This window comes from Numenius arquata, chromosome 18 (assembly GCF_964106895.1).
Source record: "Numenius arquata chromosome 18, bNumArq3.hap1.1, whole genome shotgun sequence".
NCBI lineage: Eukaryota > Metazoa > Chordata > Aves > Charadriiformes > Scolopacidae > Numenius > Numenius arquata.
In genome coordinates, this window is record NC_133593.1 from 1181120 (window position 1) to 1193544 (window position 12425).

The following is a 12425-nucleotide window of genomic DNA, read 5'->3' on the forward strand; positions in this document are numbered from 1 at the left end:
AAATGATTTGTTCCCTTCAGCTGGTGCTCGGTGGAGATCCAAAGTTATTGTGCAGTCGTGAAACACTTGGGCTTAAATCCTGGAGTCCCTCTCACTCTCAGATGAGGTTCAAACACCTTGTTTCTTAAAACATCCTAGAGAATTTTACTGCTGTGTTAGTGGAACAAATCTAGTGTGTTGTGGATTTTCTTCTTTTTAAATTTACTGTCCTGGATTACTGAAGGGTCCGAGTCTGGTGGGAAGAGGGATAAAATGCAGAATTACATGAATGCAAGAATTCTTGTGTGGGCACTTGTGTCAGTTTTAAGTTTGGCAGCTTCGTGGCTGAACTGTGCCACAGGGTTTAAAGCATGACGCTGGAATCTAAACGGCTGTAATTCACTGTCTTTAAACAGAGAGAACGTGAGCTCGAGGAAGGAGATGTTGGAACCAGCTTGATGCGAGACAACGCTGGGAGGAAGGAGGAGGGTGAGAAGAGAGAGATGATCACCCCGGCGCTGCGGGAAGCACTCACAAAACAAGGTGAGGTTCTGCAAAGCCCAGACGGTGGAGCAGGATTCGGGGTCTTAGTGGTGTTAAAAACAGAGCCAATAAAAAATGGTGTTCTTTATGTTAAAGATGCTGCTCTGGACCCCCGGCCATGGTAGGCTCTAACCAGAGAGGGGCTGTTTGTACTCGATTGTGGCAGGGGCAGAATCTAAAGCTGGGTGATAACGTGTGTGGAGTGTATCAGACTTATTAGGGTTTAATGTGTCTGCTACAGGAACTCAGGAGAGAAGATGATGGTCCCTCCCAGGCCTCTAACTCTTAGAGTGTAGGTTTCTCAAAGAATATTTAAAGATCAGCTTTGCATCTTAGTCCCCCGCTTTTATTTCAGTTTCATGCTCTGATCTTGTTACGGAAAGTTATTTCTAGAAAAGGAAGTAGTTCAAACTAACTTTAACAATCCACCTGATGATTAGGTCAGTAGCTGTCCTATGAGCTGTAGAGAAGAGTTTTAATGAACTTAATGCCTTTTTTGAAACAAAGGGTGAGCAGGGGAAGAGCTGGACTGAGACCCTGCAGCTCAGTGGCATCAGTTGTGAGTGGCAGAGCCAGGAGAAGGGTAATGAGAGCTTCCCTGTGCTGCTTAGCTGGGGACTAAAGGGAGTTTAGTCTAATTTTTTTATCTCTTGGGATAAGAGTGTGCTCAGTTTTCTAGTTTGCTAAGTTGATAGTATTTCTCCTGATGCTTCTGAGAGCACAGTTCTGGTTGTTGCAGCGCAGGGCTTTAAACACGTAGTCTGAAGGAATAAAGCAAAGGTGTAGGAAAAGAGTGGCAGTGACTTTGCCTCCTTCATATCCATAGTGGTGCTGCTGGGACCAGGGGAGGGACCACAAGGAGCCTGGTTCAATACATCTCTTCAGCTTCCGTTCTGAAGGCTGGGATGGTGGCAGTTACACTGCAGCCTTCTGCAGAGCACTGCTACAGCCTTTTATTTTTATTTATTTAGTTACTACTTCCTGTGTTTGATCCAGAAGTCTAATTGTTGGCCTGCAAGGGTGTTTGGAGGGCAGGTGGATTTGGCTAGCAGGGCTGGGGGAGTGGGCTACTGGAGACATGGTTGTCCAGAAGTGGGCAGCAGGGAGGCGAGTGTGCTTGTCTGCTGCAAGTCCCTGTTTTGGGATGTTAGAGGGACTGCTGACGCCACGCAGGGGTGCATCAAGTCCCCCAGACATCTCAGAATCACAGAATGGTGGGGGTTGGAAAGGACCTCCATCCAGTCCAATCCCCTGCCAGAGCAGGGTCACCCAGAGCAGGTTGGACAGGAACACGTCCAGGTGGATTTGAATATCTCCAGATGTCTCCAGAATATCTCCAGAGAAGGAGACGCCACACCCTCTCTGGGCAGCCTCTTCCAGGGCTCTGCCACCCTCAAAGCAAAGTTCTTCCTCATGTTGAGATGGAATTTCCTGTGTTCCAGTTTGTGCCTGGTGTCCCTGTCCCCGGGCACCACTGAGAAGAGTCTGGCCCCATCCTCTTGCCACCCGCCCTTTAGCTATTGCTCAGCATCGATGAGATCCCCTCTCAGTCTGCTCTTCTCCAGCTGAACGGCCCCAGATCCCTCAGCCTTTCCTCAGCACAGAGGTGCTCCAGTCCCTGGGATCATCTTTGTAGCCTCCGCTGGACTCTCTCCAGTAGTTCCTTGTCCTTCTTGAACTGGGGGTCCCAGAACTGGACCCAAGACTCCAGCTGTGGCCTCCCCAGGGCAGAGCAGAGGGGGAGGATGACCTCCCTCCACCTGCTGGTCACGCTCTTTTTAACGCCCTCCAGGAGACCATTTGGATTTGCTTCGGGGCACAGGAACCGTAGTGGGGCTGTGGAGACTGCCTGTGGTCCTGGCTTCTGAGAGGGGGGCAGTGGGTGGGTTTCAGCTCTGCCTGGCTTTGTTGTGTCACGGGGCTCTGTGCTGGCTCTCGCTGGGCTGCGGTGGTCGCAGAAGTGGGTCGCACTGGCTCGCTTTCTGACCCAGTCTCTGCTGGTTTGGGTTGGGGGAGCGAAAGAGACGGTGCCTCTCTCATGGTTCATAAAAAGTGGTCATTTGAAAAATGAAAGCAGCGCTGGAGGGAAGGTCACCTTCCTACTATAATTTTTTTGACACGAAGGCAAGCTCCCTAGAGAACTCGCATTTCCTTGTGATGTTCCAGGGAGAGGAATTCATTACCCAGATAAGTAGGTATGTATTGCTCCCCTCCTTCGTCGTTCCGGGTCAGGCCAGCCTTGGATCGACTTGTAGGATCCACTTACTTAAATCTGCAGTTTTACAGATTTCAAACCGTTGTGTCTGTACCCTGACAGCTCCGACTGCCTCTGGCACGGCCCTCCCCTCCTTCTCTCACGTAATTCTTTAATGGTCACTCGACAGTGAAGCAGAGAAGCTGTCTGTCTTTTTTCACATGACATATAACACGTTTTTTTTCCCTGCAAATATCACACCATGAGAGGCTTATGTGGCTATAAAAATATAAACCCACTGCCTCCTTCAGCACCGTTCCCCCCAAAATAAAAACTGCAATATAGTCAAAAGATAATCTAATTCATTTAGCAGCAACTGCTTGCTTTGGGTGTAGTTTCAGTGTCTTTTCAAGATTATCCCTGAGGGCATAATTAGCCCAAGAGAAGGAAAAATCAGCACTAGTGATTTAGGAGAAAGCTGTCTTTTTTTTTTAAACTGTAGCTGCATAACAGGAGTTTGCCTTTGAACAGTGTCTCGTCAGACTATTGTGATCCAAACTCTTTATTTTGATTCACCTTCAGACAAATTTACCTTCCTGTAGGTAAACTGAATATTGCTTAAACAGTGATTTTTATTTTAGGGCTGGGGTTGAATTTCAGCTAAATATAGCCTCACCCATTGGGTTGTGTAGGTGGGAGCCCTTGTAGTTGCCTGGTTGCAAATACCTTTATAATAAAGATGCTCTGTAATAGCTGCTCCATAAGGTCATAGCCAATCTTGTGTTGTGAGAAAATGCTGATTCCCTTTCAGTGCTCAGTCTTGCATAAAATACAAATACAGCACAATCTACTTAGTGCCTCCGAGTCACAACTGGGGCTGGAGAGAGAGGCCGACAGCTGAAGAGTTTGGCTGCGTGTTCTACTTGCGGTGGTACCGTTTTGCTGCGTTAATGCTTCAGTGTTTTCATCTGTTCAGGTAGATGCCATGAAACAAACTGAAAATAGAAGCAAACTTTTCATATTAAGATTTCCTGTGGCGATTAGTAGATACAGCCCAATGTGCTCTCAGTGGCTTTCTACCGTTGCTGCTAGATCCTTGAAACAGCCCCCGCTGGGCTGGAAGGGTTTTTGCCGGGCTTGGGTGCCAGGAGGATTTTGTACCTGGTGAAGTTTGCCTTTCCAGAGCTCCTGTTTTTTCAGGAAGTGTGTTTAAATCCATGTTTAGCTTTAGAGGGAGCCTCAAGCTGCTGTTCTAATGGGAAAGGTGACTGTTGAAAACCCAGTGAGAGCCCATGGGGGTTCCTTCAGCGTCCCCTCTATCAGCTGTGCTTATTTTACAGGTACAAAATACTGTCTCTTACATTTTCCTGCTGCTATAGAGTCAGTTCAGCACCAGCAAGAAGACCTGTGCTCTCTTCAGGGTGTTACCATTACTAGTCCAAACTGCTCTTTGACTTGCCAGATGTTTTATTGCTGTAATGGTCAGCCTGAAAACCAAACAACTCGTCATGCCGGATAGGAAGACAAAGGCTGGTGGTTGGGGGGATTCTGGTTTTCCTGCAGCTGACTCCTTGAAATATTTGGAGGTCACACATGATGTCGCACAGTGACAGCTGGTTCCATAGAATACTTAAGAGTTGGAAGGGACCTTAAAGATCATCCAGTGCCACCCCCTGCCCTGGGCAGGGACACCTCCCACCAGACCAGGTTGCTCAAAGCCCCCTGCAACCTGGCCTTGAACCCCTCCAGGGATGGGGCAGCCACAGCTTCTCTGGGCAACCTGGGCCAGGCTCTCACCACCCTCAGAGTGAAATCTTTCTTCCCAATATCTTGTCTACATCTTCCCTCTTTCAGCGTAAAACCGCTCCCCTCCCTGATCCAGAGTCCTTCCCCACCTTTCCTGGAGCCCCTTGAGGGACTGGAAGGGGCTCTAAGGTCTCCCCTGGGACCTTCTCTTCTCCAGGCTGAACCCCCCCAATTCTCTAAGCCTGTCCTCACAGCAGAAGGGGCTCCAGCCCTCGCAGTATCTCCATGGCCCTCCATCATCCCTATCATGGTACAGTTGCTTCAGGTCGTCTTTGATGTTCTTCTCTTAAATGTGCAGGAATAAAATGGAGCAAAGCCAAACTCAAACCCCTGAAGAGCTCTTGTTTACTCGGGAGATTCCAAGGACCTGGATTCCTTAAGCTGCTCACACCCTGTATTTCCAACGTGCTCTTTGCTCTGTTCTTCTCTGCTGTAGCACTGCTAAATGCAACTGTGCTTTTCCTGGTAGGCAACACGATGGCAATGGATCAATGACACCCAAAGACTGACTGCACTGACACTGTGTAAATGATTTTGTTGTGTCTCTGCTGCCACAGGTGCAGTTTTGTTGTGCTCCAGTTGGATTGTTCTGCCTTTACTGGTCAGGTGAGCCTGCAATTTAGTACCAGGGTGTCCAGGTTACCTCTATTTTACTTGTATCCAAAGGCAAGTGGTATTAGGAGACAGTATTTCAGTAGCTGAAATACCGTGGGCTGTTTAAGTAACTGTTGTCATACTTTGACTTCATGGTTGATATACAGATATTTACTTTGATTTATGTTTTTGGTGTGTATGGGCAATCAAGAGGCTGAGAAAAATATTGAAGACGGGGCTTTTCAAGCGCTTGCCAACCTTGCTTAAGATGAGGTTTTAAAAAGTACCTGGTGGTTTTTGCTGTCCGTTGTTGGGCTGAGGTTCTCAGCCTGCAGCTCTGAGTTCCTCTGACCATCTCAGCTTGGCTCAGTGCTGGGTGGTTTGTGTCCGGGCTTTGGAAATGAGACCCACCATGCGAGGACGTGGCACAGCGGTGGGTGCTGCGGGGTGTCTGCTCCCACGGGCTGAACATGTCTGTGTCTCTGGGATTCGCTGTGCTTTGTATGAGCCATTAAACTCCAGGTGGCACCAGCAGCTCACAGCTGGGTCGGGGATTCGTAACACTGGTGCAGTCCCTGAAATGTGCCACGGAATTCAAATACTGGCCGTGGGAAGATTAAAAATTAGTTTGCAAAATAGCAAATTATTCTTAAGTCAGCAGAACAAATACAACGACTGAAACCAGGCAGGGTTAAGCCTCCTGAACTTTCTTGCCATTCCTTAGAAAATGTCTGTGTAAATAAACAGTGAATACACAGTTAAAGGGGGAGAATCCAGGGAGCAGGAGATGCTGAAGCCCTACAGCGTGGAAGCTGCCAGGAGCTGGGCTGAGCTGACTGCAATGCTAATTCCCTGGTGCAGATTCAGAGCTTGTCAGGAGCAGGGGAGATGGTGATCGCTTGCTTTTGCGGGGCTGATTCTTCCCTCTCATGTAGTTCCTGGAGCTGGTGCAATTACCCCATGTATAATAGAGAAAAAATAAGCGTAAATCTATTTATATTTGAAGTACATCCGTTTGTTGGGGGGTTTTTTAGGTTTTGGAAGGGCTTTGAGGAGTATTGGTCTTTGAAATTAAGTCTATTAAGCTGGAACAAAATAGGAGATATTTTTGGGCAAGGGTAAAATTTGCCGTCCTTTCTTTATAACATGACACTGTCCACAAGCACAGGGACAGTCCATACAAATGGAAACGTGGAGCAGGAAATGTGCCTGGAATGACTGAAAGGGAGAGACTCCATAAAACACAAACAACAACAAAAACATCTTGTCTGCAGCAACTTGCAGTTCTGTCTCTGACTCTTTCTGTGTTTGTTCTGGGTACTGGAGGCAGAGCTGTGGAGGCTCCCTGCCACCTTCCACTGGAGGCTTCTCAGCCAGAGTTGACACTGATGTTCAGTTCTTAAAGACGTTGAGTGCCTGCAGATTTCTTGAGAATTTTCCTATGAATAAAGAAAAGAGGCTGAGGTTCTTTTCCTCCTTCCTGAATAACGTGGTCTGTGAGTTTTGACCTGTCCTTTTTGGCCAGCTGGTTACTGCCAGTTGGCGAGGATGACATTCTAGGCCAGGCACATGTCTGCTGCCTCCTGCCCAGCCACAACAGGTAGAAGATGCGCAGGGAGCTGGAGATATGGGGCTACAGAAGGCACTGGAGGGACCCAAAAGGTCGTCCATGGGAGAGTAGGTAAGTGTGAGGGGAAAGCCTGAGAGCGGAGCTGATGCTCTGGCCCTCGCAGGGGGGCTGAGGGCATGTGTTTGGGGGAAACTCGTTCTTCAGGGAGACAGCCTGGTCAAGAGTCCCATTGTGTGTTCTTTTTTCCTGCTGGCTTTACAGCCTGAACGGGAATTGCGTGTGCTCTAGTCCCCAGTGGAGCTTGTGCCTTCCCAGTCTCCCAGGCAGAGGAGTAGGGAGCCTTTTGCTGTTCAGAACGCTGGAGGGGCTTTCATCTTGGAGGTCTCTGTCTTGGATGCAGTGTCTGAGAGCAGTTGGAAGGTGACTTCTAGAGATGGGGTGTTAGTTCTGCTTTCTTAGGATTGTTCTGGTGGATGGTGGTGGATGGTGATGGATGTTGGCTTGCCAAGCCCCCAAAATCCCTTTTTGGGAGTGGGGGAGCAGCTGTTCTCTTGGGATGGCAAAGCCAACGTGGAAGTAACTACTTGTGCTGAGGGGTAGACGTCTTTTCTCCATCTTGCCTTGGGTGAGAAGAGGTCTCAAGAACGTGCAGTTGATTTGGAGGATGGATAAAAATGGGATGGGCTGCCGTGTTGTTGATGCCCTTGGCCTTGCTTCTATAAGACACACTTCGCGGTCGTTGCTGCTAGTGGAGGTCACCACCATGACGTGTTCATGGCAACCCTTTTGCAACAGCTCAGCAAATGGCCTGACCTACCACGTTGCCCTCAGTCGAAGGTGCCAGGTACAGAAGGCTTTTCTTTCAGCTTTTTCTTCAGTACTAGTTGATGTAGGTGAAAATATCAGTGGTCTCTGTGGCTGTTTTTGTCAAATGCGTAGTTTAACAAGAATTTGAGTATTTGCGTTTGAGTATCGGAGGGTTTATATTCCTCCTGCCCAGGCAGTTCTGTGCTGCAAACGGAAAGGTGCTCTTGGATTAAGATGGACATCTGGGTTTAAGTGAAAAGCCAGATTTTAAGAATTTTTTTAGCTCTTTTATGATCTGCTGTTGAGGCTGGAATTTATTATAGCTACTGGCATTCCCACCCTTGGCCTCTGCCAGTCTCATTTTCTTGATACTGGGTTAGGCTTGGTTTGCCCGCCGAAGCAGCTGTATTTCTTGCACTAACCTTTAGTAGGCTTTTGCTATGTGTTAAAAATGTTGCAAGATGTTCTTTGTTTTGTGTGTGACGAGAAGGATCTGAAGCAGGATTTCAGCAGCTCTACTGAAAGACCGAGCTTTCAATCCACTTTGGAACGGATATTTTTGCATGGGAGGCAGAGTCCTGTCATAAAATCATAGAATTTTAGGGGTTGGAAGGTACCTTTGGAGATCATGTAGTCCAACCTCCTGCCAAAGCAGGGTCACCCAGAGCAGGTTGGACAGGAATGTGTCCAGGTGGGTTTTAAATGTCTCCAGAGAAGGAGACTCCACAACCTCTCTGGGCAGCCTGTTCCTGGGCTCTGCCACCCTCACAGGAAAGAAGTTCCTCCTCATGTTTAGTTTGAACTTCCTATGTTCAAGTTTGTGCCCGTTACCTCTTGTCCTGTGTCTGGGCACTGGCTCATGGGCAACTTGTCTACCAGGACTCCAAGGTGTCTCTCTACAGAGCTGCTTTCCAGCAGCATCCTTTCTCATGTTCTCACTCCTGCTCTGAGTTTATGGAAGCAAGCCCTGCCACAAAGCTCAAGCCTTTTGTACTTCTTAAAAGCACTTTCTTTTTTTTCAAAAAGAGAGAAAACCTAAAGAGTAGATCTTGATGGGCTTGGCAAAGGCTTTCTTAAAGGTTGAACAGTGCTAGGAATGAATCTGGAGATTTCTTCTCTCGTGCTTGGGTAATCTGGAAAATTCCACTGCCCAGATACCACTTTTCTCTATTTCTATATAAAATACTGAAATAATTTGAACATGTTCCTTTCACCAATGACATTTGTTAGGTTTTTTAATTTTCTAGCTTTAGTCAGAACACAGTCTTCTGGGAGGTGGCTCAAGTGCAGCTATTGTGTTAACACTTTCAAACTGGTGCTTAGCCTGGTGGTGAGGGATTACTGCTGCGTCACTCACCCTCAGCTCTGCCCCTTTCAAAGTGCTCTCTTGCAGAACGGCAGGGAATTGGAAACTTCCCCCCCCCCCGCCAAGTAAACATTCTCCTTGTGTGAAGTTCCCTTTTCTGCACTGAATTTCAGCTTTAACAGGTAATTGTTGCCTTAAACCAGAGGACTTTTATTTATGGAGATTGCTCGATAGAACCGGGCTGATTTGCTGGCTCTATATTGCTTTTCTCAGAAGAAAAGCCTTCAGAAGGTCATTTGAGTTTGTGAAGCACGATGTGACATCAGATTGGTTTTACTGAGTTTACGGTGACTGCACTCTCAGAGACGGGTGGGTAAGTCATCGTCTTGTACCTTTGGGGGATTTCCAACCATTGACCTACTTCATTCTTTCGTAATTAAATCTTTTGCTTTGTGCATTCAAAGACTTCGGGTGGAGAAAGCTTTGGTGTAGAGAGCTGTAATGGAGGGTGGCTTTGGGTTTTCTTCTGGACAACTGGAAAAGCCACAACTGGAAGACTGTACTCTCCTGAAATACAACACGGGTACGAGAGAGCAGTGTCCTGTCTCAGTGGCTGAGAGCTCTGTGGGCTCCCTACATGAATTCTTTGAATTTCAGAGAATGGGCTTTTAAAACTAGCAGTACTGGGACCAGTGCTGTTCAACATCTTTGTTGGCAACATGGACAGTGGGATTGAGTGCACCCTCAGCAACACCTGACAACACCAAGCTGTGTGACGTGGTCGACATGCTGGAGGGAAGGGATGCCATCCAGAGGGACCTGGAGAGGCTCAAGAAGTTCATGAAGTTCAGCCAAGCCAAGTGCAAGGTCCTGCACCTGGGACATGGCAATCCCAAGTACAAATCCAGGCTGGGCGGAGAAGCTCAACATGACCCGGCAACGTGCGCTCGCAGTCCAGAAAACCCCCTGCATCCTGGGCCACATCAAAATAAGCATGGCCAGCAGGTCGCAGGAGGTGATTCTGCCCCTCTACTCTGCTCTTGTGAGACCGCACCTGGAATACTGTATCCAGCTTTGGAGTCCTCAACACAGGAAGGACATGGACCTGTTGGAATGGGTCCAGCAGAGGGCCACGAAGATGATCAGAGGGATGGAGCACCTCCCCTATGAAGACAGGCTGAGAGAGATGGGGTTGTTCAGCCTGGAGAAGAGAAGGCTCCGGGGAGACCTTATAGTAGCCTTCCAATATCTGAAGGGAGCCTCCAGGAGAGCCGGAGAGGGACTCTTTGTCAGGAAGTGTAGCGATAGAATGAGGGGGAATGGCTTTAAGCAGGAAGAGGGGAGATTGAGCTGAGATCTGGGGAAGAAATTCTTTGCTGTGAGGGTGGTGAGAGCCTGGCCCAGGTTGCCCCAAGAAGCTGTGGCTGCCCCATCCCTGGAGGGGTTCAAGGCCAGGTTGGAGGGGGCTTTGAGCAACCTGGTGTGGTGGGAGGTGTCCCTGCCCAGGGCAGGGGGGTTGGAACTCGATGATCTTTAAGGTCCCTTCCAACTCTAACCATTCTACGATTCTATGATTAGTTACGTGATAGAGTGGAAGTGCTGCAATGTAGTTTTAAACGGTCGCAGAAGAGTTTTGCCCCAGACAGTGGACCAGTCGCCCTCTGCGGCGCTGGCCGTCTCTGTGGTTACAGCTGTCTGTGGTCTGTCAAACTCCTGTCAGGGAGAGCGATCACCACATCTTTATCAGCCTGGTGTTACTGCCCAATAACACTCAGTTCACCCAAGCTTAACTCATTTCTTATTATAGTAAGAAATGACAATTTTGGTGAAGTTTGGCAGGCTTCTAGGCCATTCAGAATTTATCATCTAGAACAGCATCAACTCATACACAGACTCCAGATTAGATGTCTTTAGTCAGGAGCTGAGCTGATTACTTTGAGCCTGCTTATTATTTAAGGAATCCTTTGGATATTAGGCTGCAGAAATAAGTGGATTGGTTTTGTTCAGCCTCAGCATCTGAACATCCGTGGGGACTGTGAGCAGAGACCCATCAACACACTGTATGGTTTGGAAGGTGGGGGATTCAAATCTTCATGTACAGTTATTGCTCACAAGGAATATCTCTTACAAGCAAAGAAGCGAATGTGGTCGGTGAGCCCTGGCATACATCGGTGAGGATTTCTGGGCCATCAGTAAGGTTCGATTCAGGCACCATTGGCCTTGGCAGGGCCACAGAGAAGTTCTGGTGGGAGGTGTCCCTGCCCATGTGTTGCGTGAAGAAGCAAAATAGTTTTGGCAGAAAATAAACCCCCTTGCGTTCTAATGCTCCTCACCGAGGTGGGAGGCTGGGGGCGCCTGGGTTTAAATTCTGAGTGATGCCCAATTCACCACTATCAGCCCAGTCACGTTTAATATATTTTAAACTATCACGATTCTGGATACACTGACAGTGGACTGCACCTTCAGTCTAGTCGTGCTCACGAACGAGCACGGCCGCACTTTAGTGTCTGGTCGCGTTCAATGAGAAACCCAAACGGCTAGCTACTTAAACAGTGCAGTTTATTTCAGCAACAGATTCATAGATTCATAGGTTGGTCCAGGCCGGAAGGGACCTCCAAAGGTCATCTAGTCCGACCTCCCCGCAGTCAGCAGGGACACCCCCAACTAGACCAGGTTGCCCAGGGCCTCATCGAGCTTCACCTTGAATATCTCAAGGGAAGGGGCCTCAACCACCTCCCTGGGCAACCTGTTCCAGTGTTCCACCACCCTCATGGTAAAGAGCTTTTTCCTAATATCCAATCTAAATCTCCCCTTCTCCAGCTTAAAACCATTGCCCCTCGTCCTGTCACTGCAGGCCTTTGTAAACAGACCCTCCCCAGCCTTCCTGTAGCCCCCCTCAGGTACCGGAAGGCCGCTATGAGGTCTCCCTGGAACCTCCTTTTCTCCAAGCTAAACAACCCCAGCTCCCTCAGTCTGTCCTCACAGCAGAGGTGCTCCAGCCCCCTGATCATTTTGGTGGCCCTCCTCTGGACCCGCTCCATCAGGTCCATGTCCTTTCTATATTGAGGGCTCCAGACCTGCACACAGTGCTCCAGGTGAGGTCTCACCAGAGCAAAGTGGCAGAATCACCTCTCTGGATCTGCTGGCAACACTTCTTTTGATGCAGCCCAGGATGTGATTGGCCTTCTGGGCTGCGAGAGCACATTGCCTGCTCATGTCCAGCTTCTCATCCATCAGCACCCCCAAGTCCCTTTCCTCAGGGCTGCTTTCTAACACCTCATCCCCCAGGCTGTATTTATACTGAGGATTGTTTCTTCCCAGGTGCAGAATCCTGCACTTGCTTTTGTTGAACCTCATGAGGTTCAACTGGGCCCACCTCTCCAGCCTGTCCAGGTCAAGGTATAAAGGTTCTTATGGTTTGCCGGTGATAAATACACTGTCTGCAAAGCACGTGCAAGTAAAAGAAAAAATGTTAATGGTACAAAGCGCGTGACAAAGTTCCAAACAATACAGCCTGGCTCTAAATGTCACAGGTAACCCTCTAGGGAGATTTCTGAGTTCCCCGAGGAAGCACTCGGCACAGTCTAAGTCTGACCCACAGGCGTCCCTATGGGGGCGGAAGAAAG

At 48.6% G+C, this 12425-nt stretch overlaps 1 protein-coding gene across 1 annotated transcript in view; it reads left to right on the plus strand.

Moving 5' to 3' along the window:
- The window catches only part of LOC141473244 (S-adenosyl-L-methionine-dependent tRNA 4-demethylwyosine synthase TYW1-like), a 125448-nt gene that overhangs the window by 24069 nt on the left and 88954 nt on the right, over positions 1-12425 (plus strand). The window contains exon 8 of the mRNA XM_074160656.1: positions 396-522. Within this exon, the coding sequence (XP_074016757.1) occupies positions 396-522 (127 nt within the window). The remainder of the gene's footprint in view (positions 1-395; positions 523-12425) is intronic.